The 26,927-nt window shown below is 33.7% G+C and overlaps 1 protein-coding gene across 1 annotated transcript in view; it reads left to right on the top strand.

The window, feature by feature from the left end:
• The window catches only part of PIK3C3 (phosphatidylinositol 3-kinase catalytic subunit type 3), a 183,507-nt gene that overhangs the window by 36,568 nt on the left and 120,012 nt on the right, over nt 1-26,927 (top strand). The window contains exons 10-13 of the mRNA XM_051969692.1: nt 6,247-6,432; nt 14,374-14,528; nt 15,563-15,653; nt 18,956-19,023. Coding sequence (XP_051825652.1) covers nt 6,247-6,432; nt 14,374-14,528; nt 15,563-15,653; nt 18,956-19,023 — 500 coding nt within the window. The remainder of the gene's footprint in view (nt 1-6,246; nt 6,433-14,373; nt 14,529-15,562; nt 15,654-18,955; nt 19,024-26,927) is intronic.

Below are 26,927 nucleotides of genomic sequence, written 5' to 3'. Positions count from 1 at the left end.
AGTAAGCTAAATAAATATCCAGTTTGAAGTGTCTAGAAGAATTATTTATATGGCCATGTTTTTATTCTTTGATAGTTTAAAAAGAGTTTTTTATTGAAACAAAATCTTTCCTATCATATTCTTTCTCCCCATCTCCCTTTCTCTCTTTTTTGTTTACTCTTCCCTCTCCCCTCTTTCTTTCTGTATGTCATTTTCTTTCTTTTCTATTTTCCTCTTTCTTTCTCTCCATCTTCATCTTCCTGTCCGTTCCTCCTTCCCTCTTTCCTCCCTTTCCTCTTTTTCCTCCTTTTCCTGTCCCTCTTCTTCTTATCTTTGTGCTTCAGTTCTTCCTCCTTCCATTTCTGCACCTATTTCTTTTCAGACTATAGTTCTGTTGTATTTATTATGGTCAAAAGGTATCAGGACAGCTATGTTTTTTGCAGAACAACTAATATTGCTTAGCATATCTATAATCTTGTCAGTGTGATCACTCAGATTGAAGCACACCAAATGCTTTTTCATTCCATTTGACACATTTCCATTTCTGTTCATAAATCTCTTATAAAACAGATTGTATTGATATCTTTTTTTTTTAATCTCGATTCCCACCTTCTACTAAGAAGCCATCTATTACAAAGAAGAAAAAAGAGGAGGGGAAAAAAAGGAGGGGGGAAGCTCTTTAAAATTGGCCAGCATATTTTTTTCCCTCTGAGACAATTGGGGTTAAATGACCTGCCCAGGGTCACACAATTAGGAAGTGTTAAAGTGTCTGAGACCAGATTTGAACTCAAGTCTTCCTGACTTCAGGATTGGTGCTCTATCCACTACGCCACTTAGCTGCCCTGCCAGCATATTTTTAAAAAATTTCTTATATTACATGTAATATTCCATATCTGGGGCAGCTAAGTGAATTGGAGAGGGAAATGATAAACCACTCCAGTATCTTAGCCAAGAAAATCTCAGACAAGGTCATGAAAAATTGGACACAACTGAAACTTTAGTGTCACAGTATGTGGTCTGCCTTTTTTTTTTTTAAAAAAAATGTAGCCTAAACACACTTTACATTTTTAAAAAAAATGTAGCCTAAACAGTTTTTGGCTGCTATATAATTTTTAATTTATATTGATATTATCTTTAGAGTATCTATCAAAGTAATTAAAGCCAAGCTCATAGACTTATAATTCACAGACTCTTTTCTTCCCCCTCTCTTCTATCTCTCTTTGTGGGGAATGGGGCTGGGGGAAGGAAGGGGGACAGGAATTCGATTTCTGTAGCCCTTCATACTTTCTCAGTTTCTTTCAGAGATCATAGATTTACTCAGCAGTTATATTTGCCAATTCTCAGTAACCATCTATGTAGTACTTCTGGGCTTGCTGCCTAAGATTCGTCTTCTTGTTTGCTATATCTGTACTTAAATTGTTTCAACTCTGAAATGATCATTTTTGTTCTGTTGTTTATAGCACAAAGATTCTTCTCTATTGTAAAGAAAAAAGTCTCATGGCATTCAGTAATTAAATTTGCCTTCTGTTTGTATTCTGGAGGACATTTTCCTTAAGGAAGGCAGCCCCTCCCCCCAAGCTAATATTTGACTTCCTCTTTAATGTCTTGATATTAATGGAATGTTTATCTCTAAATAAATTCTATTAATTTTATTTACCTAAATCTTTAATGCTTCAGATATGCATGAGAGGCACCTTTCATTTCAGGATTGTTTTTTGTTTTTGATTTTTTAACAACAAAAATTAAAAATAATGAAAATCTTTCTTTTAGTCCTCTAAATGAAGGTAAGTTTTTCAATATATAATTGCTTACAAAAGCCAAACTGTCAGCTTTTCATGTTTTCATCGTGTATATTCTTATTGTATGAAGATTATTCTCATAAACATTTTATAGGGATGAGAAAGGAGTTTTATAACTCACCCTGTGAAGAGTACAAATAGTTGTGATTTTTTTCCAATTTAGTATCTAATTCTCCATTATCTTAAAAAATAGATCCTTCTGTTTTCAATATTATGCTGTTTTTGGTGTGGATCTTTTTTTTTCCTTGTTCTGATCCATCTGCTTTTCTTGATTTTGTCACCATAAAGTGCAGTTTGTTTTTGTAGAACTTTGGGAACTGACGTATTAAAGCTGAAGTGTCAGATTCTTCTATATTATAGGTAAAACTTCTGTTGGGGCCCAGACCAGAATAAGATATAGTTGGGAAATATTTAGCAAAATAAAAAAGTACAATTGAACATAGATAATGTTAATATATGGTTTTCTAAGTCATTATGTTGCTGGCAGGGATCTATTTCTATTTGAGTTTGACAACACTGTTTTAAAGAATTCAAATCCACTGTTACCTGATGAAAAAAGTACCTATCTTTGTCCTTTCTTTTTTTCTTTCTTTCCTCCCTAGTGACCTTTAGACAAAAAGGATAAAATTTTTTGAATTCTTGTATCCTCTCAACTCCTGAAGTGACTTGCAAATCGTAGGCCCTTAAATTACTTAATTTAATTTAAATTACTTGTTGTAAGAGACATTATTTTAAAAAAATACTTCAAATCCATAAATAGACTGTGGAGGCTGATTACTTAAACTTATACTTTTAGCACTTTTCACTAGTTGATAAACATCACTTTTTCCTGTTTTAAGTACACAGGCAAACTTTGTTATAGTTATCTGCTTTAGAGTTGGATTATATAGGCAATAGATTTCCATTTAGAGGAGCCTTTTTTCAGGGGGGAGATTCTTAGTTTTGTATTGGATGTTTTTGGAGAGAGAGTTCATTTGGAGGTATGTTTAATTTGAGGTACTCAGTTTAGTTCACCAATTCCTTTTTATGCCAGGGACTGTGGAAGAAGTAAAAAGCTCTTAGAATTGGAGAGTTCAAATAAGGCTCTTTACAGGAGAGGTTGCCTAAAGTGAATCTTTTTTGGGGGGAGACAGTTGGGGTTAAATGACTTGGCCTAAGATCACACAGCTAGTAAGTATCTAAGCTGGATTTGAACTCAGATCCTCCTGACTCTAGAGCTGTTATCCCTGAAGTGAATCTTGAAGGAAACTAAGGATTTCAAGAGGTGGCAATCAGGAAGGAGTACATTTCAGGTGTGAGAAAGAGACTATGCAAAGTCCTGGAGCCAGGAGATGTAATACTGAGTTTGTGGAATAGCAAGTAGTTCAGTTATATTATTACATCATGAAGGCAAACAATAAGAATTGTTTAGAAAGGTAGACTGCAACCATATTGTAAAGGGTTTTCAATGTCATATTGTAAAGTTGTTAAAAATCTAAGTAGATTACTTTCATGTGCATTTTGGAAGTAGTAACTAACTGGAGCTTATTTTGTTAATCACTGTTGGGACATTTTTATTATGGAGTGGGTAATTGATGAGAAACATAGAGGATCTTTCTGGGGAAGATAATAAGAAATTAATAAACACAGTCAAGGAAACAAATATTTATTCAGGTCTACTCCTTACAAAACACCATGCTATTACAAACTGCATAGGTTAACATTTCAAGCCTGATAGTTAATAATTCGAAAGAATCTGATTTTTTTCCCTCTAATTCAGGTATTCTTAACTTTTTTTGTGTTATGAATCTATTTGGCAACAGATACCTCCAAGTGATGCTTTTAAATGCAACATAAATATATAGGCTTGCAGAGGAAATTAATTTTTTTTTTAATTCTTTGAGTTCATAGACTCTCTGAAATCTGTCCTCAATTAGGGATCCACAACAGCCTTGCTATTATAAAAATTGTTTTTTTTTAAATCAATGGTATAACTTGAAACAAACTGAATCCTACTCATATCATGATTTTGCCCTGTGCTGGAAACTCAGGAAAGCTAAAGTTTATTATTTATTATTAAATATTTTTTCATAAATTTCACTTGTTCTCTAGTTCATATATCTTTCCCTTTCGCTTATCTGCCCTCTTCCCTTGTCTTTTCTGTTTACATTTATGAAATTTAACATAAATTTGTAAAGTTGTGCCTTGAGCTCTTTGCCGACAAAGCACTATGTAGCTTACTAATAAATCTATAAATCTGGATTTATGCATCTTTAGTTATTGACTTAAATATGGTGGTCTGCTGACGGATTTATTTAAAATAAGTACAGAACAATGTATTTCTATTAAAACGACTTTCTATGAAATGAGGGAATATTTGCTCTAGATATTTATGAAGCATTGTTTTGCTTCCATGTCCATCTTAGGAATATTTTTTGGAAATGAAAATGCATGCATTGAGGATCAGTTGGCTGCATTTATTGAACCCTTGTATAGCTAATATAATCTTTAGTCAGGGAGAATATTTAGGGAGTTATTCAAATAATGCTGTAGGAGATAACAGGGGCTTGATCTAGCAATGGAAATGTGCATATTAAGTGATAAAGAGAGATCCCAAGGAATTGATGGGAATTTATGTGGATTTATAGTGAAAGATAAGCAGAAGTAACTCCAGTGTTGCAAACCTAGAATAATAGAGGAAAATGATTTGGGAAATGGGAATAATTGGCTGGGAGTTTAGTTTTTTATATTTCAGATTTTTAGAAACCTATACCTTTGTTTGCTTTCTGATAATCAAAGGACTGGTAAAAGGGAGATGAAGACACAATTGACTATTTGGAAGTAATCTTGGAAATCATGTTGAGGTAATAATGAAGAGATAAATTGCTAAAGAAATAATAAGATTACAGAGTATAGCCCTGAGCCTAGAAAGAAGATGATCAGTTGAAGAAAATCAGGGTATATTTAACCCAAAGACAAAAGATTTCTGGGGTTAGGATACATCTATAGAAGATGGGTGGGATTTGTTCTTCTTGAACCTAGAGAGCAAATAAAGAATTTTGGTTGGAAATTGCATAATGGGGAATTTGCATTTACCCTAAGGGGCAACTGAACAATTAGAATTGCCCACAAATGGGGCTCATTATCTTGTAGGGTCTTAAAGCAAAGATTTGATGAGTAATTAGGTACATTATAGAGGAAATTGATTTTCAGATATGAGTTAAACTAGGTGGGTCTCCAAAGTCTCTCCTAACTCAGAGATTAGATGTTTTGTAAGATGCTGTTTGTTCTTCATTCTTTAAAAAAACCATAGCATCATAGAGCTATGACATGCAGGTAAACTGAAGTGGAGTAATATGGAAAGTCACCAGTCTCACTTTCTTCTCAGGAGCCATCTGGATCCGGTGGCAAGATAGAAATCAGGATGAGTAGAAATGGAAATGGTTCTGGATGCATTGGGAAATCTTGGCCTCTTTAAGTTAAAGTCTTTAATCTCATTTTGACTGAGGCTGAACCTAATCAGTGATTAAGCCTAGGTAAGAAAGGAGGCAGAGAATGGCCTCTTTTACCTAGTCCAAAAAAAAAAAAAGTTTAGTCTGTGGGGGGAAATCCCTCAGGGTCTCTGGCCTAAACATAATTTCTATTTACATTCACTCCAGTCAATCTGGGTCCAAACAATATTGTTGGTCAATTAATGAAGGCCAGAATGATTTGTGTTTAAAATCTGGTCCTAGCCCAATAATCCCAAGATATCTTGTGAAAATCTACATTCTTTTGGGCAAAGCACCCACAGCTAAATTTATGTTACCCTGTGTGGGCAAAGGGAAAGAAAACTAAAGAAGAAAAAAAAGGAACTATACTGCCTACCTGGCCTGTTCCACTTGGGTTCCCCATGCGACAGATCTTACTCCTCTACAAAGATGATGTCATTTGTCTTTTCTTCTCAGAATAGACCATGGCAACAGGGAGATAAGGACATACTATGTAAGTGAATTGGATTGAAGTGTAAGATAAGTCAGCAGAGAATATTGGGTCTAAAAATGCTAGTACAACTATACTCCCACTGACATTATTATAAGGTACTATATACTTCCAGTGATCTTGCTGAGTGTTTACTACCTGTCTTAAGGATGAATCAAAAATTAAGTTGTAAGATGCTTACTATTATCTTTACTTTAACATTTTTTATGCTTCAAATGAAGATGTATATATGTGTATATGTATATATATATATGTTTATATTCTCTTAACATCATTATTTGAATGCCTAGTTTTGTATTTAGATACAAAATCTAGGCATATTCACATTAATGCAGTTGATTAGAAATAGATTTGTTTATTACGTAGGGGCAAGGGCTAGAGAATCAAATGAGTCAATTAGTCTAGACTATATGCAGGCTGTCATGATGTTTCATGGTTCTGGGAAATGATTGTTGCTAGCCTTAACAATTTTTGGTTTTGTTTCTATTTTTGTTTGTTTTGGTTTTAGGCTTTGACAAAGTTCTTAAAGTGTGTCAACTGGGATCTTCCTCAGGAGGCCAAACAGGCATTAGAACTACTGGGAAAATGGAAGCCAATGGATGTGGAAGATTCCTTGGAGCTGTTGTCTTCACATTTCACTAATCCAACAGTGAGGCGCTATGCTGTTGCTCGATTGCAGCAAGCAGATGATGAGGTATTGTTTATTTCTGTTTTCTCGGTATATCTTCCTAGAAACTAATCATGTTTGGGGTTGACAGAGAAAGGAAGAGGGAACAGACACCAAGAAGGAGGCAGAGAGGGAAGAGAATGATGCTGAGAAGAAAAGAGATAGGAGGAGAGAGAAAATGAGAGTGAAAAGAGAGAGACAGAGGAAAGAGAGATAGCAAAATAGGGAGAGAGGGGGAAAAGAGAGACTGAGGGAGACAGAGATTCAGCAGGAGAGATAGAGATTCAGCAGGATGTATGTTGAACTGGGGTGGGGAGGTGCCATCAGAAGTAAATTAAAATATTCCTCCAAGGACTCTTCAGTGAAATGAAAATTTACTCCCTGAACTGTTACCTGACATGACAATTCCTCCCAGGACATTTACCTGGCAGCACAACTTGTACTGTACTGTCTGGAAAAAGGAATTCTAATGAAAAATGGTTTAATGTAGCACCAGCTAGGGAATAATTCAGGTCTCCTCCATCAGTCAGAATACAACAAGCCACATTTAATTGTAGCCTTGAAAAGTCTCCAGGGTCTTCAAAGCATAGAACTGCTTGGCCATGCTGCCTACAACCCTCCCCCACCACCTACCCCGACCCCTTGCTTCTTTAAACTTACAGTAGCTCACCATTATGTATATGTGTAGGTTTCCAGAAAGTAGTTCTAAATCCTTCTGGAAAGCAGAGACAGCAAACTTTATGATTGCTATTTATGTAGATTACAAGATCACTGGGGAAAGATTGTTTCTTCTGTTGACACAGGTCATTGCTAGCTTTCAAATTTTAGGAGTTTTCAATAATATTGACTTCCTCAGCAATTCTTCTCTCTCAGTTTTTCCAGTGTGACTATGTTCCTAGAGCCTTGCTAGCCTATTGGGGTTTCTGGAGTAAAGTAAAATGAATGCTTTGTTTGTTTAATATCCTTCAGGTGTCTTTTCTTTAGGGAAATAGCTTTTAGGAGATTATGCTGTCTTAGCCCAGTGGGGAAACATCTTCTTTTTCTTAGTATCTTTGTGACCCTGGGCAAGTCACTTAACCCTAATTGCCTTGTTTTCCTCATCTGTAAAATGAGTTGGAGAAGGAGATGGCAAATCACTCCAGTATCTTTGCCAAGAAAACTTGGGTCACATATGGGGTGTGGGGTCACAGAGTCAGACATAACTGGAACAATTGAACACAAAAACTATTAATTGAATAGCTTAGTTTAATCTTACAAAGGAAACACATAGTAGTTCTCTTTCAGTCTTTGAGGAATACTCAAGTGAGAAATTAGCCATTTTCGTGCTTACTCCAGAAGAGAGAATTAGGACCGGAGTGTGAAATATGCAAAGAGGCAGAGTTAAGGTCACTGTAAGGGAACACTTCCCAATAAGTAAAGCTATCAGAAGAGAGAATATACTAACTTAGGAAGTAAGGAGTCCTCTCCTTCCATCCAACTAGATGTCTTCAAGCAAAAACTTGTTGACTGCATTTTAAGTGTTTTGTTTGTAGAGAAGATTTATTTCTGAGATACAAATTGGACAAATTGGATTGTGTAGCCTCTGAGTTATCATAGAACTCTGAAATGCCATGCTTCTGTTTTGATGTACTGGATCTGTTGATCTTATTGAGCTTATAGAGATTGTGATGGAGATGGAAGAAGTAAGGCAAGATGACAATGTTTCCTATCTTTCTACTGTTGTCACTCATCCTTATCTGCTGGTAATTTCCAGTTTGGCTTGAAGGCTTGGATGTGAATTTCTCTTGTAATCACCATTGTTCATTGTACATAGGTGCCACCTGCTTCCCTCAAATTTTAGCCATGACTTCAGTACAATTAAAAACAAAAACGGTCACAACCTTCCAAATTTACAGTGTAGAACTAACATGATAGACATAGATAGAACTGCATTCACATTCTAAAACTCATACAGTATTAAATAGCATTTTAGAGTTGGTGATAGCCTAGTAAAGTAATCTCTAACATATTATGCAAGACTTCTAGTGATTGGGGCTTCACTGCTTCCTGAGGTAACCCATTACATTATTTGCTAGGAAGTTTGTTTCCTGACATTAAATCACAATATTTTGTTATCTCCAAATCTTTTCTTCTTAGTTCTGCCCTCTAGAGCCAAAGAAATATCTAATCTTTCTTTCTCCTGATACCACTTCAGAAACTTGGGAATACCTTTCTTGATGTATCTGAGTCTTTTCTTTTCTACATTAAACATGCACACTTTTTCAGCAGATCCTCATATGGTAGGAATCCAAGGCCACTCAATTCTATTTGTGTCATCTTTTATTTAGTATTCTTCTTAAAGTGTGGAATATGAAACAGCATAATAACTGAAATGTGCTCTGAGCCAAGAGCTCATCACCTCTTATTTTTGGAAGCTATAATTCTCTTAGTGCAGTTGAAGGATGTAATAATTTTTAAAACTGCCACGTCATGGTGTTGCATCCCAGTCATGCTTACTCTCTTCCAAAACTCCCAGATCTTGTTCAGGAAAAGATGATGAATTTCATTGACATAAATCTCATTTCTTTTTAAGAAGTCTATAGTTTTGACCCTGGGGCAGGCAGGCAGTGCAGTGGATAGAACACCAGGTCTGGAGTCAGAATGATCATAGTTTAAATCCAGCTTCAAGACAATTACTAGCTCTGTGACCCAGAGCCAATCACTTAATCCCCGTCTGCCTCAGTTCCTCATCTGTAAAATGGAGACATAGGAAAAGAAAGTGGTCAACCATTCTAGTATATTTGCCAAGAAAACTTCCCAAGATCAAAGACCATGCAGAATTACACGGACTGAACAGCAACAGAACAACAGATTTGACTCTGATCTGTGATTATATGACATTAACTTTGGGACAGATCCTTCTCCTTTTTTTTTCCTTTGAAACCAGCATTCCTCTTCTCATACATTTCTGAAATCATTGTTTCCAGGCATTATTAATCTTTTTTCACATATTAGGTTCCACTTCTCTTAAGTTCAAGGGATGAAATGTGGCTCACATTCCCCCACTGAAAAAATGTTCAGGGAAAACTCGTTATAAATTTATGATACATAGTATACATACACATACAATCTAATAGCCTTATATAAGTTTCATTAACAGTCTGAAAAGTCATGATATTAAGCATAGATAATTCATACTTATAGCATACTTTAGAATTTATAAGTCACTTTTCTCTCAAAAACCTTGTAGTGAATGCAAGTATTTTTATCCTTATTCTATAAAAGGAGAGATTAAAAGACTTGCCTATAATCTTGTAGCAAAATACAAGTCTAGCTATAACTGATGACTTGCTCTTTTAGTTGTAGGACTGGTGCTTTTTCTACGATGGCACATTTTCCAGTATTTTATCATCTTATGTGAGTTGTCTGTTCTAGATTTATGTCATCTATAAATTTGTTATAAATGCTATTGTGTTAGCTGAGGTATATATATATATATACACATACTGCTATCTTAAGATGGTTTTGATGCACTCGATTCATTCCTGGCAGATTTTTATAGTTGTTACTTATAGATAATTTTAAAGCTCTTAGGGAGATTTCTAGTTATATTGACATTGAAATTCAGTATTTTAATGACTGACTTTCATGCTTAAAGAAACAATTTTTTTCCCGAATTGAACTATGTAATGGGAAGGTCTGAATCTTCAATTATTATAGTTAACAAAAGTTTTCATATAAGTGAAGGAGAGAGTACATAGATTGTCCAAATAGAATGTAAAAATGATAAGGCAACAAAGGACTTAAATTGAAAAGGTGGTTGCTCTAATGAATTACTTATTTTCCTATAGAACTTAATAATGCACTTGTTTTGAATTTCATCTTTAATTAAGATGCCAAATACCAGATCATATATTTAACAGAAAAGTTTGTAGTAAGTTTAAAAGTAGTATATACTATCAGTAAAGCTTAATTCCTATTAAATGTGTAGATAAGTTTAGTATTATGAGATGAACTTTTTACTAGTAATGTGAATCCTACACATTTATTGAGAATTGTAAATGTTACAGGTAATTAGTTATCCAGTTGTTTTCAAGTTTTAAAACTGCTTTTGTCTTCCTTTATAATTTAAAATAATACTAAAAAAAATGGCACTTTAATATGCTTTAATATCCAAGCTTGTAAGTTGGAATTTGATATATTCCTGTACTCTGGAGATAAGTGCTAATCTTGGAATAGAGAAGACCTAGGATCATGTAAGCCAGAAGTAACAGGTTCACAGCTTGATTGCTTTCTTTGAAATGTTGAAAAGATCTAATTGAAGGCTTGGGGTTTAGGTTCTTTGTGCAGAACCTACAAAGGAACATAGACAATAACTGTACTGAATTAGAAGGTATAGATTAGTTGTAGTTTGTACTATAGAGGGAATATTCAAATCAGTAGAAATTTCAGAGTTTTTGGAATGATAATGACTAATACTTATGTAGAATTTTAAGGTTTGTAAAACTTTGAGCTTGGAATAATTTGTTAGATGTTAGCATACTTTCTCCCATGCTTTCTGTATCCCGATGATTCCAAACTCCTGACTGCCCCAGTATACAATCCCCATTACCCAACTATAACTGCTTATATATCCTTACTCTCATCCTCTCAGTGCAGCTACTTGGTACCCTCCCAATATCCCAATGCCCCAAATTTATACCTTTACCCATTCTCTTTCCCTCCTCTTTTGGCACTCACTGAAACCTGGCTCCCTACTGATAATACTGTATCCCTGGCCACTTGTACTGTACTCCTTGCCCATACCCTTTTCTCTCCCTCAAATCCTGGTTGGGTTGAGAGAGTTGGAATATTCCTTGCTTCTTAATACCACTTTTAGTTTCTCCCAACTCTCCCTTATTCTTCAAATTTTCCTCATTTGAAGTTCAATCAATCCAAATTTATCACTCAATGCAGATCCTAATAGCAGCTATCTGGAATCCCCAGGGCATTCTCCCTGCTTCTGAATTAGTTTAATGTCTGACTAGAGATTTCTTCTCTTCCCCAACTTCTGCCCTCATACTTGTGAACTTCAACATGAATATTGATGCTTCCTCAAAGGCTCTTAATTTCCTAGTTTTTCATTCTACTTAGTTCTCATGACCTACCCCGTTATTCCACTTAAGCTGTATTCACAGATAGCCTCTTGACATTTCTTACAACTTGTATGTCATGAATTCCACAATTCTTGTATGTAATCATAAACTTTTTATCATTCTGCCTTTCTCTATGCCTTATCATACCTTCCCTAGTCTTTATTCATATTTTTTTTTAATAATTTTTTATTGATAGAACGCATGCCACGGTAATTTTTTACAGCATTATCCCTTGCATTCATTTCTGTTCCGATTTTTCCCCTCCCTCCCTCCACCCCTTCCCCCAGATGGCAAGAGTCCTTTACATGTTGAATGGGTTGCAGTATATCCTAGATACAATATATGTGTGCAGAACCCTTTATTCATATTTTTAACCACAATTTTCATTTGTATTATTCTTAGTTCTTTTGCTTTTACTCTGGCTGTACTAATTTTTTTCACATTTATACCCATCATTAAACTAGTACAATTCTATACTGTCTTCTGCCTTTAAATCCATTCTGTTATCAGAATGCTTTATCAGACTCCAACCCTAGATAACTTCCACAATCTACTTTAGTTCCTAATTACAGTAACTAGTTCCTAGTTATTGAACAAAACTGCATAAAATAGTGCTGATTGGAGCAACTCAGATTTGTTGCATAGTTTCACCTGGGCTTATGTGCACCAATGTAGTCCTTTTATATTTCCTTAATTGATTCATGATGTCATTCACCATAGCAGCTGTTTGAATGTTTTTTCCCTCAGGCCTCTCACAGCACTCCATATCCCTACTCTTTCAGCTGAGAACTTTGCTCACACTTCATTGAAAAAAAAGATTTGCCAAGTGACCTTTTTTTTGTCCTTCCTCATCTCATTCAAACATCTTTCCCCCATTATTTCTTCTTTCAGTGATCTCTGATGAAGAGGTTACTACTTGCTATGGTCAACTCTCCTGTGTATTATTGATGACATTGCCTCCTCTCATCTGCAGATTGCTCCTTCTTTCATCATTTTCTTTAGTGTTCTGTCTCTTTCCATATATTGGACAATTCTCTGCTGCCAAAATGTTTGTTGTCCATTATCTTCTAATTCTTTTAGCATGTGGCTTTTAGCAATGTGGATTTTATCATTCAATATAACTGTTCTCTCCAAAATTATAATAGTTGGAGATATAGATATAACATTTGATACTAAGTATTATTCTTTGGTTTATGTTGGATATTTGTTTCTCTGTAGGTTTTCATGACCCTGTCCTGTCTCTTGATTGTCTTCTTTACCTATCTAACTTTTCTCAGTTTCCTTTCTTGTTATTTAGATCAAGTTCTCTAAATCTAGATGTCTCCTAAACCTCCATTGGTTTTCTTCTCTATGCAGTATTTCAGTTGGTGATATCATCAGTTACCATCAGTACAATTATTTCTGTGAAAGTAATTTCCATATCTATCCCAGTCTCTAGAACTTTAGTCCCTTATTTCCAACCAGTCTTCAGATACCTTGAGTCTATTGTCCTCATAGGCATCTCAAATTTTAAATGCTCATAATGGAATTCATTTGTTATTTTTGTTCAGTCATGTCTGATGCCATGTGACTCCATTTGGGCTTTTCTTGGCAGAATTACTGGAGTAGCTTGCTATTTCCTTTGCTACTTCCTTTTCTAGATCATTTTACAGATGAAGAAACTGAGGCTTTCAGGGTTAAATGACTTGCCTGGGTCACAGAGCTAAAGTGTTTGAGGCCAGATTTGAACTCAGGTCTTCCCAACATCAGATCTGTTTTCTTTCTGGTGTTTGTGTTACTAACCAGGCCACCAACATTTCAGTAATCCGAACTTGCAAATAGTACCATCCTTGTCTTCTCATTCTTACATATTCTCTGTATTGTCCAGTCATGTCATTTTTATTTCCTTTACAACATCTCTCTTATGTGTCCCCATCTCTCTATTCATATAGCCATAAGCCTAGGGCAGACCCATATCACTGACTCTTTCCTAGATTAGTCTCATAATTTTCTCATAGTCTTTTTGCTTCAAGTCTCTCTCATTCTAATCCATTCATTATTAATCTGCCAGAGTGATTTTTCTAAAGCTCCCCTAAAACATAATAACCCCAAGTGGCTTCTTTTTTGCCTCAAGGATCAAATATAAAGATCTTTGTTTTACATTTAAAAGCTCAGTCTTTTTCTAATTTTCTAGTCATCTTATACTTACCTTCCTTCCATGTATTTTATGATTTGGCTTCATTGGCCTGCTTCATGGTACTCACATGTGACACGCCATCTTCTGACTCTGCCTTTGCACACTAACTATCCCCATGCTTGAAGTGCTCTTTCCCCTGGGCACTTTGTTGACTTTTTTTTGGTCCTAATTTGCCTGTTAGTCATCACCGAGATTTTTTTTCTTTCTAATATACTTTGTGGCTGCTTAGGGCTATTTCATTCAGACTGTCTTGGAAGCTAACAAGAAAAAAAAAAAAATGTTGCATTGGCCATGAACATTAAAATGTCTATTGTTCCCTGGGCTCTTGTGGTCACCTGTCTGTCTCAATTCCCCAAAAGTGGCATTTTGATAAATTAGGGTTTTGTCTTCGAGCAGAAAAAGGAGTGAGAGATGTTTTGAATGTTTAAGACTGCTGTTAGATTTTATTTGTATGGTATTGTGAAGAGACACAAGATTATCTAATTTGGTCTTAACTAATATCTAACTAATTAATATCCATCCCAGATTTCTTAAATTGGTAATTAATACAGTTTTTTCTTCTTTCTCCTCAGAAAGATTTAAAACATTGTTATAGCTTTAGATATAGAAAAGTTAAATCATCATGATCTTTGTGAAAACTTGTACTAAAGTTTCTTTTTCTTTCTCCATATTTCCTAGGATTTATTGATGTACTTGTTGCAGTTGGTTCAGGCCCTCAAGTATGAAAACTTTGATGACATAAAGAATGGATTGGAACCTAATAAGAAAGAGTGTCAAGGATCTGTATCGGAGAGTGTATCAAGTTCTGGAACAAACACTGCAGAAATAGATAGGTATATATTTTCAGGAACAAAACTACATTTTAAAAATCATCACATTTCATTGTTATACTTAATTTGTGTTTGTTCTGTCTTTGCCCTCAAATGTGCCTAATCTGTGTTTGGAGTTTAAAATGTTATTAGTATATATTATGAATATGTCAGTAGGGAACTAATTACTAAGTCAGTTTAGGCCTTGCTGTTAGAAGAATAAATGAAAACATACATTATGTTTGTACAGTTTCATTAAGATTTTGTGTTGGCAGCTAGGCAGGCAAATATATTTTCTTTTCTCCTTTGAAGTTTCTGCCATTATAGGAGATCATATTTTGGGATATTTTGAATTCATAGAAGCATTTTATTGATTTAAAAAAAAACAAAAAACAAAACTCTGGGCCCCAGAAATTGAACTAAGTTCCTTGCCCAGCTTTACACATGTAATAATGGCAGAAAGGGGGTTAGAACCCAGAGCTCTTAATTGCTATTCTAGTATTCTTTTTTTTTCTGCACTATTGACTTTTGATTAGATTCTTATCAGTAGAATGTAAGCTTCTTAAGGGGAAAGAATTGTTCTGTTTTTGTCTTTGAGTTCCCAGTGCCTGGTATGCAGTAGACAGCCAATAAATTTTTATTTAATTGAATGTTTTATATTTTTCTTCATAGTTGTAGTGTCTTCTGTATTTGAATTAGAAGAGGACTAGAAAACCTTAGGAATGTTCATTTTTTAATATTTTTGAGAGAGCGATAGGGAAGGGATTTGTAAATATCTCAAGAGATTTATTTTTCCTATATGTCTTCTTTTTCTATCCTCTAGTCTTTTAAGATCTTTATTGTATTCTGCCTCATAGCATTATTAGATTATTATGATATAATTATTATAATATATTAGCATTATATTTAAGTTTTGAAAATAGAATCTCTAAGCTAAAAGGACTAATTTTAATTCTATAAAAATGAATTCCTCTTATAGACAAAATTTATTATATGCTAAATTACTCAGCAGAACTCTTATTTATATATTAACTTTTCTTGTTTTGTTTTGTTTTTAGTTCTCAGATCATAACTAGTCCTCTTCCTCCAGTGTCTTCTCCTCCCCCTGCATCAAAAACAAAAGAATCTGCAGATGGTGAAAATCTGGAGGTGAGATAAGAGAGTTTATAGCTTCTTATAAGAGGGTGTTGTGTTAAAAGGTTCTTAATAGATGTACATTTTAATGTTGGTCCTTACAACACTGGTTTTGATTAATAAACTAAATATTACAAGTTCGTTAAATAACTTGTTTTATGATGCATGCTTATGACTTTTCCCATCAGCATAAATTGCCAGATAGACCTTAAAATAAAGCATTTTCCTGGAGCTTTGGGCATATAAATGGATTCATAAGCAATGTACAAATGAACTGGATGTAAATATTTTATTAAGAAAAGCCAAGATATTTAATATAAGGTATTCATGAATATTACTGTAATTGTTGTCAATGTTCTGTGATTATATTTTAGAGAACTATGACTTTGGAATTATAGTAACTACAATAAATGGCAGCTTGGCATAGCTCATACCGAATATTAGGCCAGGTCCTATTAAATAGATAAGCTCGTTTTTGTAGGCTGTTTAGTTCATTAAATATGTATTAAGTACCTACTATGTTCAAAGCATTATGTTGGGAACCCAAAGATAATTACCAAGACAATAAACTATTTTTTCATTGAATCCCAATTGTTATAGCAATTGCCATTGCTAGTAATAGTTGCTGAGCATACGTGTTTGGAAGTACTTTATACATTGTAGAATCTCTTCCAAAGTGACCTGAGAACTACTGACTAGTGTATCTATTTCCTTGCTACCTTTAGGCTGAAATGAATCTCAAACTTTGATTTTTGAAATAATAGTAGTAAAAATGACAATAAATGCCAGCTATTAATATAAAAAACTTAATTTATTACTCTGCTATTATTCTTATGTCTTCAGTCTCATATTTAGTGCTGACGCTGATAGATTGTTTAAGGAAGGAGTAATTTTTACTGAATTACTAGGATTATATCAAAGATGATCTCTGGCCTTCTTATTTGGAATTCAGACTGTCTTTGAAACTGTCTACAAATGATGGTTTGATTTTTTTTTTTTTATCTTATTAGTACTACACTTAAATATTTATGAAATGATTTTTGTAGATTATCCTGAAAATCACTTAAAGTCAATTATTCCTTAAATTCCAAATCTTGTACAAGGAATAGCATGTTGGCATGGCTGTTTTTAGGCCAAAAAATAATTTGATATTAAATTGTTCTAGGTGAAATTAGCATGTATGTTGCTCATTTTTTTTGCTCTCTCCTGGTTTTCCTTCTAACCCTCATTCCTCCTTCTCTGTATAATTTTCCTATACTGAGGTATCATTAGTCATCTATTCCTTTATAATAGTTGTCCTTCAGAATTCTGAACTGAATTCATTTATGAACTGAATTCCTCTTTTCTCTTTACATTTTTGTTTCTTAGTGATGCTCTTCAGCACATATCTAGCACTAATCTTTTTTAAGAATTCCAGTCCAACATCATTAACTGTTTTATAGATGCCTACTTTTAGATATGCCATTAATATAGTAAATTCATTATGTGTAAACCAGAACTTGGTATAAAAAAATCATTTGTACTTATTTCTTTAAGTCTTTCCTAATTGCATGAAAAAATTAATAATCACTTTTAAAGTTTGTTTTAGATCTTTCTCCTTCTGCCCATCTCTTCCTCCTTATTGAAAAGATACTATTCAGAACTTAGTATTTTTCACATTATACCTGTGAAAAATACTAAGTTCTGCATAGTATCTTTTATTATACCTGTTCTATTTCTTTTAGGGTCATTTGGAAGGATAAAAACAGAGAAAAAGCAAGCTGTATGCTGTAGTAATTAAAAGCTGATATACTCCAAGTTCCAATTAGATGTTATAAGAAATTTTAATAAAATAATCATTTTGGCATCTTGAGGTAAATTTTATTGTGTGGCCATTGGAGCAATGCTTCTTACATTTTCTTCATACACAAAATGTATCTTTGACCTTTAAAAGCCTTCATGCTCTAGTCCCTTTGTACCTTTTCCAGTCTTCTTACACTTTACTCCCTCCAAGTATTCTGTGATCTAAGGACACAGGTTTTGGTGGTTCTTGCAAATGAAATATTTTCTCTAGATTCTAGGCCTTTTTCACTGGCATAATGGCTATATTGTCTTCTTCAACTTCAACTTCTGGCTTCCTTTAAGACTCAACTTGTCAAATCTCAGCTTCTGCAAGAAATATCTTTCCTGTAAGATTACCTTCTATGTATAGTGTATATATCTTGTTAGGATATTGTTTTTCTGTGTCTCTCTCATTTGAATGTGAGTTCCTTGAATCCAGGAGCTGTGTCCTTCTTTATATATCCCCAGCATTTATCATAATGTCTGGCACTATATTAAATGATTAATAAAGATTTGTTGTTTGACAGTATTAACCTATTTGTCATATAAAAAGTACTGCATATAACTTTTTGAAAGAACTCCAATTACAGAGAATCCAATCATAATTATATTTTTCCTTCAGTTTATTTCAATGTTTAACAAAGAAGAAAATCATGTTTTAACTGGTAAATGATAGCTGTTGATTGAAAAGGCATGAGAGTATATGTGTGCATGAGTATGTTTGCATGCGTGTTTGTAAAGCAGATAGGAGTTGATTGGAGAAGCAGTTTTATCAGAAAATAACACTTACAAATGGATTATTATTAAATAAGCAATCTTATTCTATACTCTTCCAGAAATTGCATTTGTTTGCAGAAGTTTTTTTTCTCTTTATTATGAGACACCATTAAGAAAATTATACAGTCTTATTCTCTAATATTTCACAAATATGTTTTACTTTATCTAAATTGTATGTAAATACATGCATTTGTAGATGTATATTTTAAATAGGCAATTTGTGGTAGTTTTCTGGCATAAAATTCTTTTATTATGCATGGATAGATTGCTGTGTTTATAAAAATATGGGTCAAAGTAGTAAAATGTAATGTGAACAACATGTATCTTTAATAAAATTCACATAAATCCATTAAAGTTCTTTGTAAACTCAGAATTATTCCATTTGTAGTTTACGGTCTCAACTATGTTGTTACTGTTTCTAGATACAAATTTATGCTTAAAGATAATTTGAATTGGCCTTTGAAACAAAGTAAATTAACTATTAGATTGTGTTTCTGCATTTGATCAAAGAATATATTTATTTGTTTGCCTGGATATTTAAAATATGATCCTCTTGAATAGTTGAATTCATTCTTTATTAAGGGTAAAGTTTTTATAAGGTACTGTCAGAACTTTAAAGAAAAACTATTAGGTAAACATGGAGTCTCTCTTTATTTCCCAAATAGTAGCAATAAATAAATGGCAATATGAAATCATATTTTTCTTTTTATTTCTTTCAGCAAGATCTCTGCACTTTCTTGATATCAAGAGCCTGCAAAAATTCTACACTGGCGAACTATTTATATTGGTATGTGAAATAAGTTCATTGTTTTCATTTGTGTTCATTGACTTCTCAGGGTCATATTTTTTCCTATATAAAATATACCTGTAATACATGTACTATCAAGTGAATTGTGCAATCTCAAAAGAAAAAAAAAAGTATGCATAGTCATTGAAAACCATATGTCACCTGTGGGCATAAAGATATGTCTAATTTTACCCTTTATCCCTCACTTTTCAGACTGTAGATACAATTAAAGAATTGACAGTATAGTTCATATATTTCTTTTTTGCATTTATGTTTCCTTCTTTTAAAAGATGTGGTATTGGGCCAGCTAGGTGGTGTAGTGGATAGAGCGCCAGCTCTGAAGTCAGGAGGACCTAAGTTCAAACACTTAACATTTCCTGGCTACGTGACCTTGGACAACTCACTTAACCTCAATTGCCTCAGCAAAAAAAAAAAAAAAAAAAAAAAGAAAAGAAAAATAATAAATAAAAACTATATAACAAAGTCTGAATTATCACTTAGCAAAATATGCTTTATTCTCTTGAACTAAATTTTCAGGGTTTCACTTCAGAATTCTTTTCCTGGCTTGGGAAAATATGGCAGTTACTGTAACATGATAGTGAAATCAGTGTGATTAATTAGTTATACTTCAGTTTGAGTCTACAACTGGATATAAATTATATTTTATTTAACATTTTTATATTCTTCTCCAGATTCTTTCCCTCTCTTCCTCTCTTAGCCATTGAAAAAATAATTGTTTTTTACTATAAGGCCTCTTTTTCTTTTCCCTTCTTCTTCAGTATCTTTCCCTTGGCACTCTAATGGAGGGTTTTTAGGATTTTGTAGAGCTATTTCTTTCTTTCTTTGTTTTTCTCAAGACAAATGTTAGATTTCTCCAAGTGGACTTAACTATCTCGAGTATAAGACTAAATGTCCATTTTAGCTATACCTCTCCTAAGGCTCTATCATTTATCATCCAAAAAAATCTGACCTTTGTTTTTGTCTGTTTTCTTAATTCTAACAAAAGCACCAATAGGTGTTTTGCAGGGGATTCTAAGATTCATGGTCAAGTGCCTACATTTTTAAATTTTAGGAATAGACATTCTCCTTAAACTTTCTCCAAACTTCCTACTGATTCTGCTTGTTGATGGTAAAATTTCTTTTAGAAGTAGCCCTACACAGTTTGAGAATTTGAACTTCAGTTAGCACTTTGAAAGGAAATATAATAGCCTTAAATTCACAACAAATTGGATATAACTAATTTTTTTAGGAGCATGTTTTGATATGGACAGAGAGGGAGAAAATAAAGGAAGACAAGAGGGAGGTGAGACTGTTAATAGTACAGAGAATCATTTGATGCTTTTTTGTAGCTAGAGTCTACTAAACATCCATTTTCTTATTTCTCTCCTACTTACTTCTTAATGTCTTCTTTTCCATTCTTATGCTTTATTTTCTATAACTCTCTAATCTATTTTCCCCCTTTTTCCTCTTTTTCTTTCCTTTGTTCTTATTCTCTGTCCTTTTCTGAATTTTTATTTCTATTCAATAGACTCAAGCGAGCTACAATTCTGTATTTAAAGCACATTTTAAATTAATTGCTGCATTTAGTGAATAGTTTTGTTTTTTTCTTAAGTGACATTTGTGTTTTAACTGTTCACATCTTTTACAAAAATGCACACATTAAGTTAATTTGATTTACATTCCTTTGTAGTTGTTAAATAATTTTATTTTTAAACCTCCTGTCATAGCAAAAACAGTTTGTAATTTAGTAATCAAACTTTACTTCTCTCCCATGAGGTCTATATTTTCCTGTGTTTGTTGGAAGTACTGAAGTATTAGTGTGGATGGCAATACAAGATCTTACTTGTTGGAATCTTTTTTGAATCCTCATTCTGTCTTCTATTGTATTAGCTGTCCCTTCTAACTTAATCTCGATCTTAAATTTCATAAGCATATAATCTCCTTCCATGTGTTAAAGGAAGGTCTTGTGGCATTTCATTAGAAACTTGATTAGAACTTAGTTTTACATATTTTCACTTCATAATGTTTTTGAAATTAAGTGGCTTTGTCATTGAAAGCTCAGAAGCATCCTTTGCAGTAACCTTTAACTTTTATACCTCTTTCATTTCTTATCTGAAATATGGAGAATTTTCCATTCACATGAAAGGAATCAAAAATAATAGGAAAAGTCATAGATTATTAGCCTTCACAAGGTTACTGAAGACTTCTTGTTGTTTCAAGAAAGTATTGGGGTTTTTTTTTATGTAGATTTTAAAAAAGATGAAGCCATATTTATCAATTTTATATACATTCTATCAAGCTTCACTGCCATGTTTGTGATCTATTCTTAGATTCACATCTTTTTCCTGTGTGTGACCAGTCTACAGCATATGGCAATGAAAGTAACCCTCTGTTTCTCCCGCATTTCACTTTTGTCCAAATTCTGTCCATTATGTTTTTACTCTAAGGTTTCTGAATTTTCTAATGTATGGATTCTTAATATATAGAATTGTTATCTCCCACACTCTTTTAACCTGCCCTGTTTCTCATGAATTAGGTATACTTATCCAGAAATCATGCTTTAGTCTTGGATGTCATCCCATTTAATATTAGATATCTATGAGATCATATTTGCCTCCTTGAATTACAATTTTCTGCCTGTTTGTTGCAGAAAGACTAGAGATGTTCAGGCAGGAGATAAGTCACCTCTTGCAAAAATTTTTGTATAAAGAATTTTTACTTCAAGGAAGGAATGGGCTGGATAACTTCTAAAGTACCTTTCTAATTCTAAAATGCTATGATTTCACTGCTGAATTGAATTTACTGGTCATTCTGAATAAGGAGAGATGTGCTAATGTCAAATAACTTTAAATGATTAAAGTTCCTATGGGCCTAAACTAACCTATTGGGGCTCTCTTAACTTGGCTTGACTTACTTTAATGATGATTTAGTTTTTTTGCTTTTTTTTTCCTAGCCAGAAGAGCTTTTTTAAAAAAAAAATTTTTTTAATAGAATTTTATTTTTTTCAATTACATGTATAGTCAAATTTATTTTCTTCTAAGTCAGTTTTTTTTTAATGAAAGCTTTCTATTTTTAAAATACATGCAAAGATGGTTTTCAACATTCATCCCTGTAAATCCCATGCTCCAAACTTTTCTCCTCTCCTCCCCTACCCCTTTTATAGACAGCAAGCAATCCAACATAGGTTAAAATGTTCACCTCTTCTAAACCTCTACATCTATCATTCTTCATAGGAAAAAAAAAGATCAAAAATGGAAAAAAAATGAAAAAAAAAATAAAGCAATCTAACAACAAAAAAGGTAAAAACACCATATTGTGACCTACACTTAGTCCCCACAGTCCTCTCTGAGTGCAGATGACTCTCTCCATCACAAGACCACTGGAATTGTTCTGAATTACCTCATTGCTGAAAAGAGCCATATCCATCATGTTAATCCTCACATAATCTTGTTGTTACTATGTACAATGTTCTCCTGGTTCTGCTCACTTCACTCAGCATCAGTTCATGTAAGTTTCTCCAGGCCTTTCTGAAAGTCTGTTCATCATTTCTTATAAAACAATAATATCCCATTATATTCATATACCATAACTTATTCAGCCATTCTCCAACTAAAGGGCATCCCCTCAAGATAATTTAGTTCTTCTAAAGGTAAAGGGATGCTGAATTTGATTCTTTATTAAAAGAGAAGAACTTTTTGCTGAACTGGAAATGATGAGAACCTTGAAGAGAAGTCTCCATCCTGGAGTTGGTGATAGCAAAGAAAAATACCTTGCCATATTCTGAAATTACTCTAGATTTTAGAAATCAAATTTTAAAGACTGTAGAGATAGTTTTTAAAAAGTGTAGGAAAGATATGTAGAATCCCATGGCATAGAGTGAGGGAAAAAGTGAAAATAATTTTTATGAGGCAGAACAGTAGAATTTGCCTAAAGATGCATAGAAAATTCACCAACCAATTCAGATTTTAAAAAAGAAATGTATAGAAAATGAAAATAAGCCTGCTAACAGAAAATGGATATAGGTGTAGCATGTTCCTTTAAAAACAATTTCAACAATACTTAATCTCACAGTGGGCTAGATTTGGCAAGGAAGGCTAAGGACAAGAAAGAGGATCCCCTTGCTTGTCCTCTCTGCCAAATTAGGAGGAGGAGACGAACGGAACTGGCCATAGAGAAGGCAGAATTGCTCAATTATTATTTTGTTCTTTTTCTCCTCAAAGGAAGATGACCTTTCTGCTGAAAATGACAAAACAAAAATGAGTAATATAAATTGACATGCAAGATAAGTAAAGAAAGAGTAAGAGAATATTATGCTACCCTTGATGAATTCAAGGTCACCTGGCCAAGATAAACTATATCCTTGAGTCTTAAAAAAAAAAAAAAAAAAGTGGCAGGTGTGATTGCTGAGTGTCAGTAATATATTGAACGTGTGCATACATGTATAGTGCCTGTGTTTTATCAATGATAATTGGGAAGAAAAGTGAGTGATGGACTATTAAAATGCAGGACAAACATGGTTTCATTATTTTAGAAAAGGAAAAAGTTTGCAAATTATAGGATCGACTTCCTCAAAATTGAGATACTCAAATTTGATTTTGACTTTTTTTTTTTTTTGGGGGGGGAAAATTCTAGAATTGATTATTAAAGAAATGATTGGAAAATTTCTAAAAAGGAAAATGGTCATTAGAAAGAGCCAGAAATACTCCATCAAAATCAGGTTGTGACAGATGACTTTTGTCAGGATGAATAAATAGTAGATGAGAATTTTTGGGATGGAGTTGACTGAGATTTTTTGAAAGTTTTTGATAAAAGTATTTCATAATGGTCTTGTGGAGAAAGTAGAAAAATGAATTAAACAGTAATAGAATCACATGTATATAGAACTGGTTGAATGACTAGATTCAAAGTAGTTGTTAATGTCACCATGACAAGATGTCTCCAGGAGAATATTCTACAGAATTGTCCTTGGCTTTATGCTGTTGAAAACTTTATCAGTGACAATAGATAGTCAAGATCTGAAGAAAAGGTCTTGACTGGTAAGAGCATTGAGCTGGAACTAATAACAAATTCAATTAATATAAATGTAAAATCTTTCTCTAGAATACAAAAAAAATAAACTTTAGAAATATAAGATGGGGAGCCATTTGAATAAACAGTGGTTTTAAAAAAAATAATAGAGCATTTATTAGATGTCTACTTTGTATGGGGCACAATGGAATACAAATAAAAGAAACAAGAACAAAACAAAAACAATTCCTTCCCTTAAGTGTAAAAGAGGTGGAAGGTAGATGAAGGGCGTGAAGTGAGTTTAGCAAGAAGAAGAGGGAACAGGAATAACCTAGACATGAAATGGTGTCCCAGACAGGTAATCACTAGTCAGAGGTGGAGGGTGTAGTGCTAGAAGTAGAGTCAAGCTATGGATACTCCTATTGATGAAGTGGAAAAGTTAAGAATTAGAAGTAGAACCAGGATAGAAGCTAGGGTTTTAGTTATCTATAATTGTGAATCAAAAGAATAATCTGACTGCCAAAAAAATAATGAGAGCTTGGGCTGTAGTAAGAGGGATACAACTTCCTGGGATAGGCAAGTGATAATTCCTCGGTCTTCTGCCTTCACCAAACCTTACCCATAGTTTTTGTTATTATGTCTAACCCTATTTGGAGTTTTCTTGCCATTTTTGTGGTTTGCCATTTTCTTCTCTAGTTCATTTTACAGATTAGGAAACTGAGACAAACGGGGTCAAGTTGCTGATGGTCACACAACTATTAAATGCCTGAGGCTGGATTTTAACTTGGGCTCTGACTCCAGGCTTGGTGCTCTATCCCCTGTATCACTTAGCTGTACAGTTCTGAGATTGTGGCTCCCATATTGTTGGAAAGTGTCTTGAGCATGGCAGCATGAGTGGCAAAGAATCTTGAATCTATATCCTATGAAGAGACTGAAATAATTAGGCATGTTTTACCTAGAGAAGAGATGATACAAAGGCACATAATAGCAATCTTGAAGTATTTGAAGGGCTCTCATGTAAAAAAGGGAATAGATTTTTCTTTTTTGCTTCCAAAGGTGGAACAAAGAATAATGTTTCCAAAAGGCCACTTTAGATGGGATATCAAGAAAAAATTTCCTTATAATCTCAGCTGTTTAAAAGTGAAACTGACTGCCTTGAGATGTAACAAGTTTCTTCTCTCCATTCACATTACTGCCATTTCTTTTCTTTTTCTAAGACTGTTATAATAGCCTTTTAAACAATTTTCCTGCCTCAAGTATGACTTTCATTTTTCACTAAATTGCCAAAATAATTTTCCTTATGTGCAAGTTTGACCATGTCACCTTCTTTCTTATTAGTCTCTAGTGGTTCTTTTTTACCTCCAGGATCAAATATTAAAATAATAACAACAAAACCTATTTCATTCAATCCCTTCACCTGACCCTTTTCCTGTCTGGCTATATTCTTTTCCTTTCCATAGACTCTACAATCCAGTGACATTGGCCTCGTGGCTGTTCCTCATAGGGAACAATGTGATCTTCTGACTCCATGCATGTGTAGCTAATCCTCTATATATGGATGTTTTTTCTCCTCCACCTCTCCCTCCTCATTTCTGTTTCCTGGATTCATGGCTCTTTTCTAGCCTCAAGTTGAATCCCTCCTTCTTTTGGCATCTTTTGGGATCTGTCCCAATTGCTCCAGCTGCTGGGACTTACTTTATGACATTGTCTTCCATTTACAATATATTCATCTCCTGTGTATATAATTAATTTATATGTCATCTCTCCATCAGAAAGTGAATTCTTTTAGTTCAGCGGTACTATTTGTCACTCTTTGTGTCTCCAGCATAGTTCTTGGCACATGGCAAAAAATTGCTAAGTGACTTATATTCTTCAATGAAGAATCATAAAGTTTTAACTTAGATGCAATGATAGGACTTTAACTGGACCCAGTGTTTCTCATTATCTTTAAAACAAGATAATTAGTCTTTTTTCAATTTGTCTTTATCTTGGAGTTTATGGCTATTAAGAAGAATAAGTGCAGTTCACCCAAGCTTCTAAAAAAAACTCTCATATACTTGAAAATTAATAAGTAAATATCTTAATTGTTTATAAGATTATAGTTTGTAAAATGAAGGAGGCAGAAATAAGGTGTCACTTTACTAAGGTATATAAACTGTTCTCCTAATAATATCATGGAGAATTGGATAGAAAGCTGTGTCTGTAAATCAAGATGGGTTTGCTTTCAAGTTCTGCCAGAATGACTAGGGATGATCCTGGATACAGTAGGAATCTCTCTGTCTGTCTGTCTCTCTCTCTCTCTATCTGTTTCTCTCTCTCTCTCTCACTCTCTCTCTCTCTTTCTCTTTCTCTTTCTCTTTCTCTTGCACGCACACCCCTCATGCACACACATACTCTGTTCCTGGATAAGTCACTTTATCGCTCCATGACCTAACAACTTTACAAGATTGTACATTATAAATTAGACGATGGGCAGCATTGTTAGAGATAATTATTTTAGTAAGGAGCTGCTATATAGATCAAAACACATCCAAACTCCAAAATCCCCATCCCTAAATTGTGTTCATCATAGCTCAGAAAAACTAGGGAATTACCTGTACTAGAATTTTGAATATGGTTGAGTGAAGAGAATGCAGCAGAAAACCCTTTATTTCTCACATAGATCTTCCCTGTGATTTTTTTTCCTCACAAAATTCTAAAATATGTTATTAGAGAGTTGGTTTATGAGCATTTAAAAAGGAAACAGTTATTGGGAGCTAAGTTTTGGTCATCAAGAAGAGGTCACATCAGACTAATTTCATTTCTCTTTTTGACAGGGTTGCTAGGCTTGTAGATCAGGGAATACTATGGTCAATGCATGTCAGCAAGGCATCTGACAGAGTTTGTCATGACAAATT

Source organism: Antechinus flavipes, chromosome 1, assembly GCF_016432865.1.
Source record: "Antechinus flavipes isolate AdamAnt ecotype Samford, QLD, Australia chromosome 1, AdamAnt_v2, whole genome shotgun sequence".
Taxonomy (NCBI): domain Eukaryota; kingdom Metazoa; phylum Chordata; class Mammalia; order Dasyuromorphia; family Dasyuridae; genus Antechinus; species Antechinus flavipes.
Note: the sequence above shows the minus strand (reverse complement) of the source record. Positions and strands in the feature narration are given on the sequence as shown.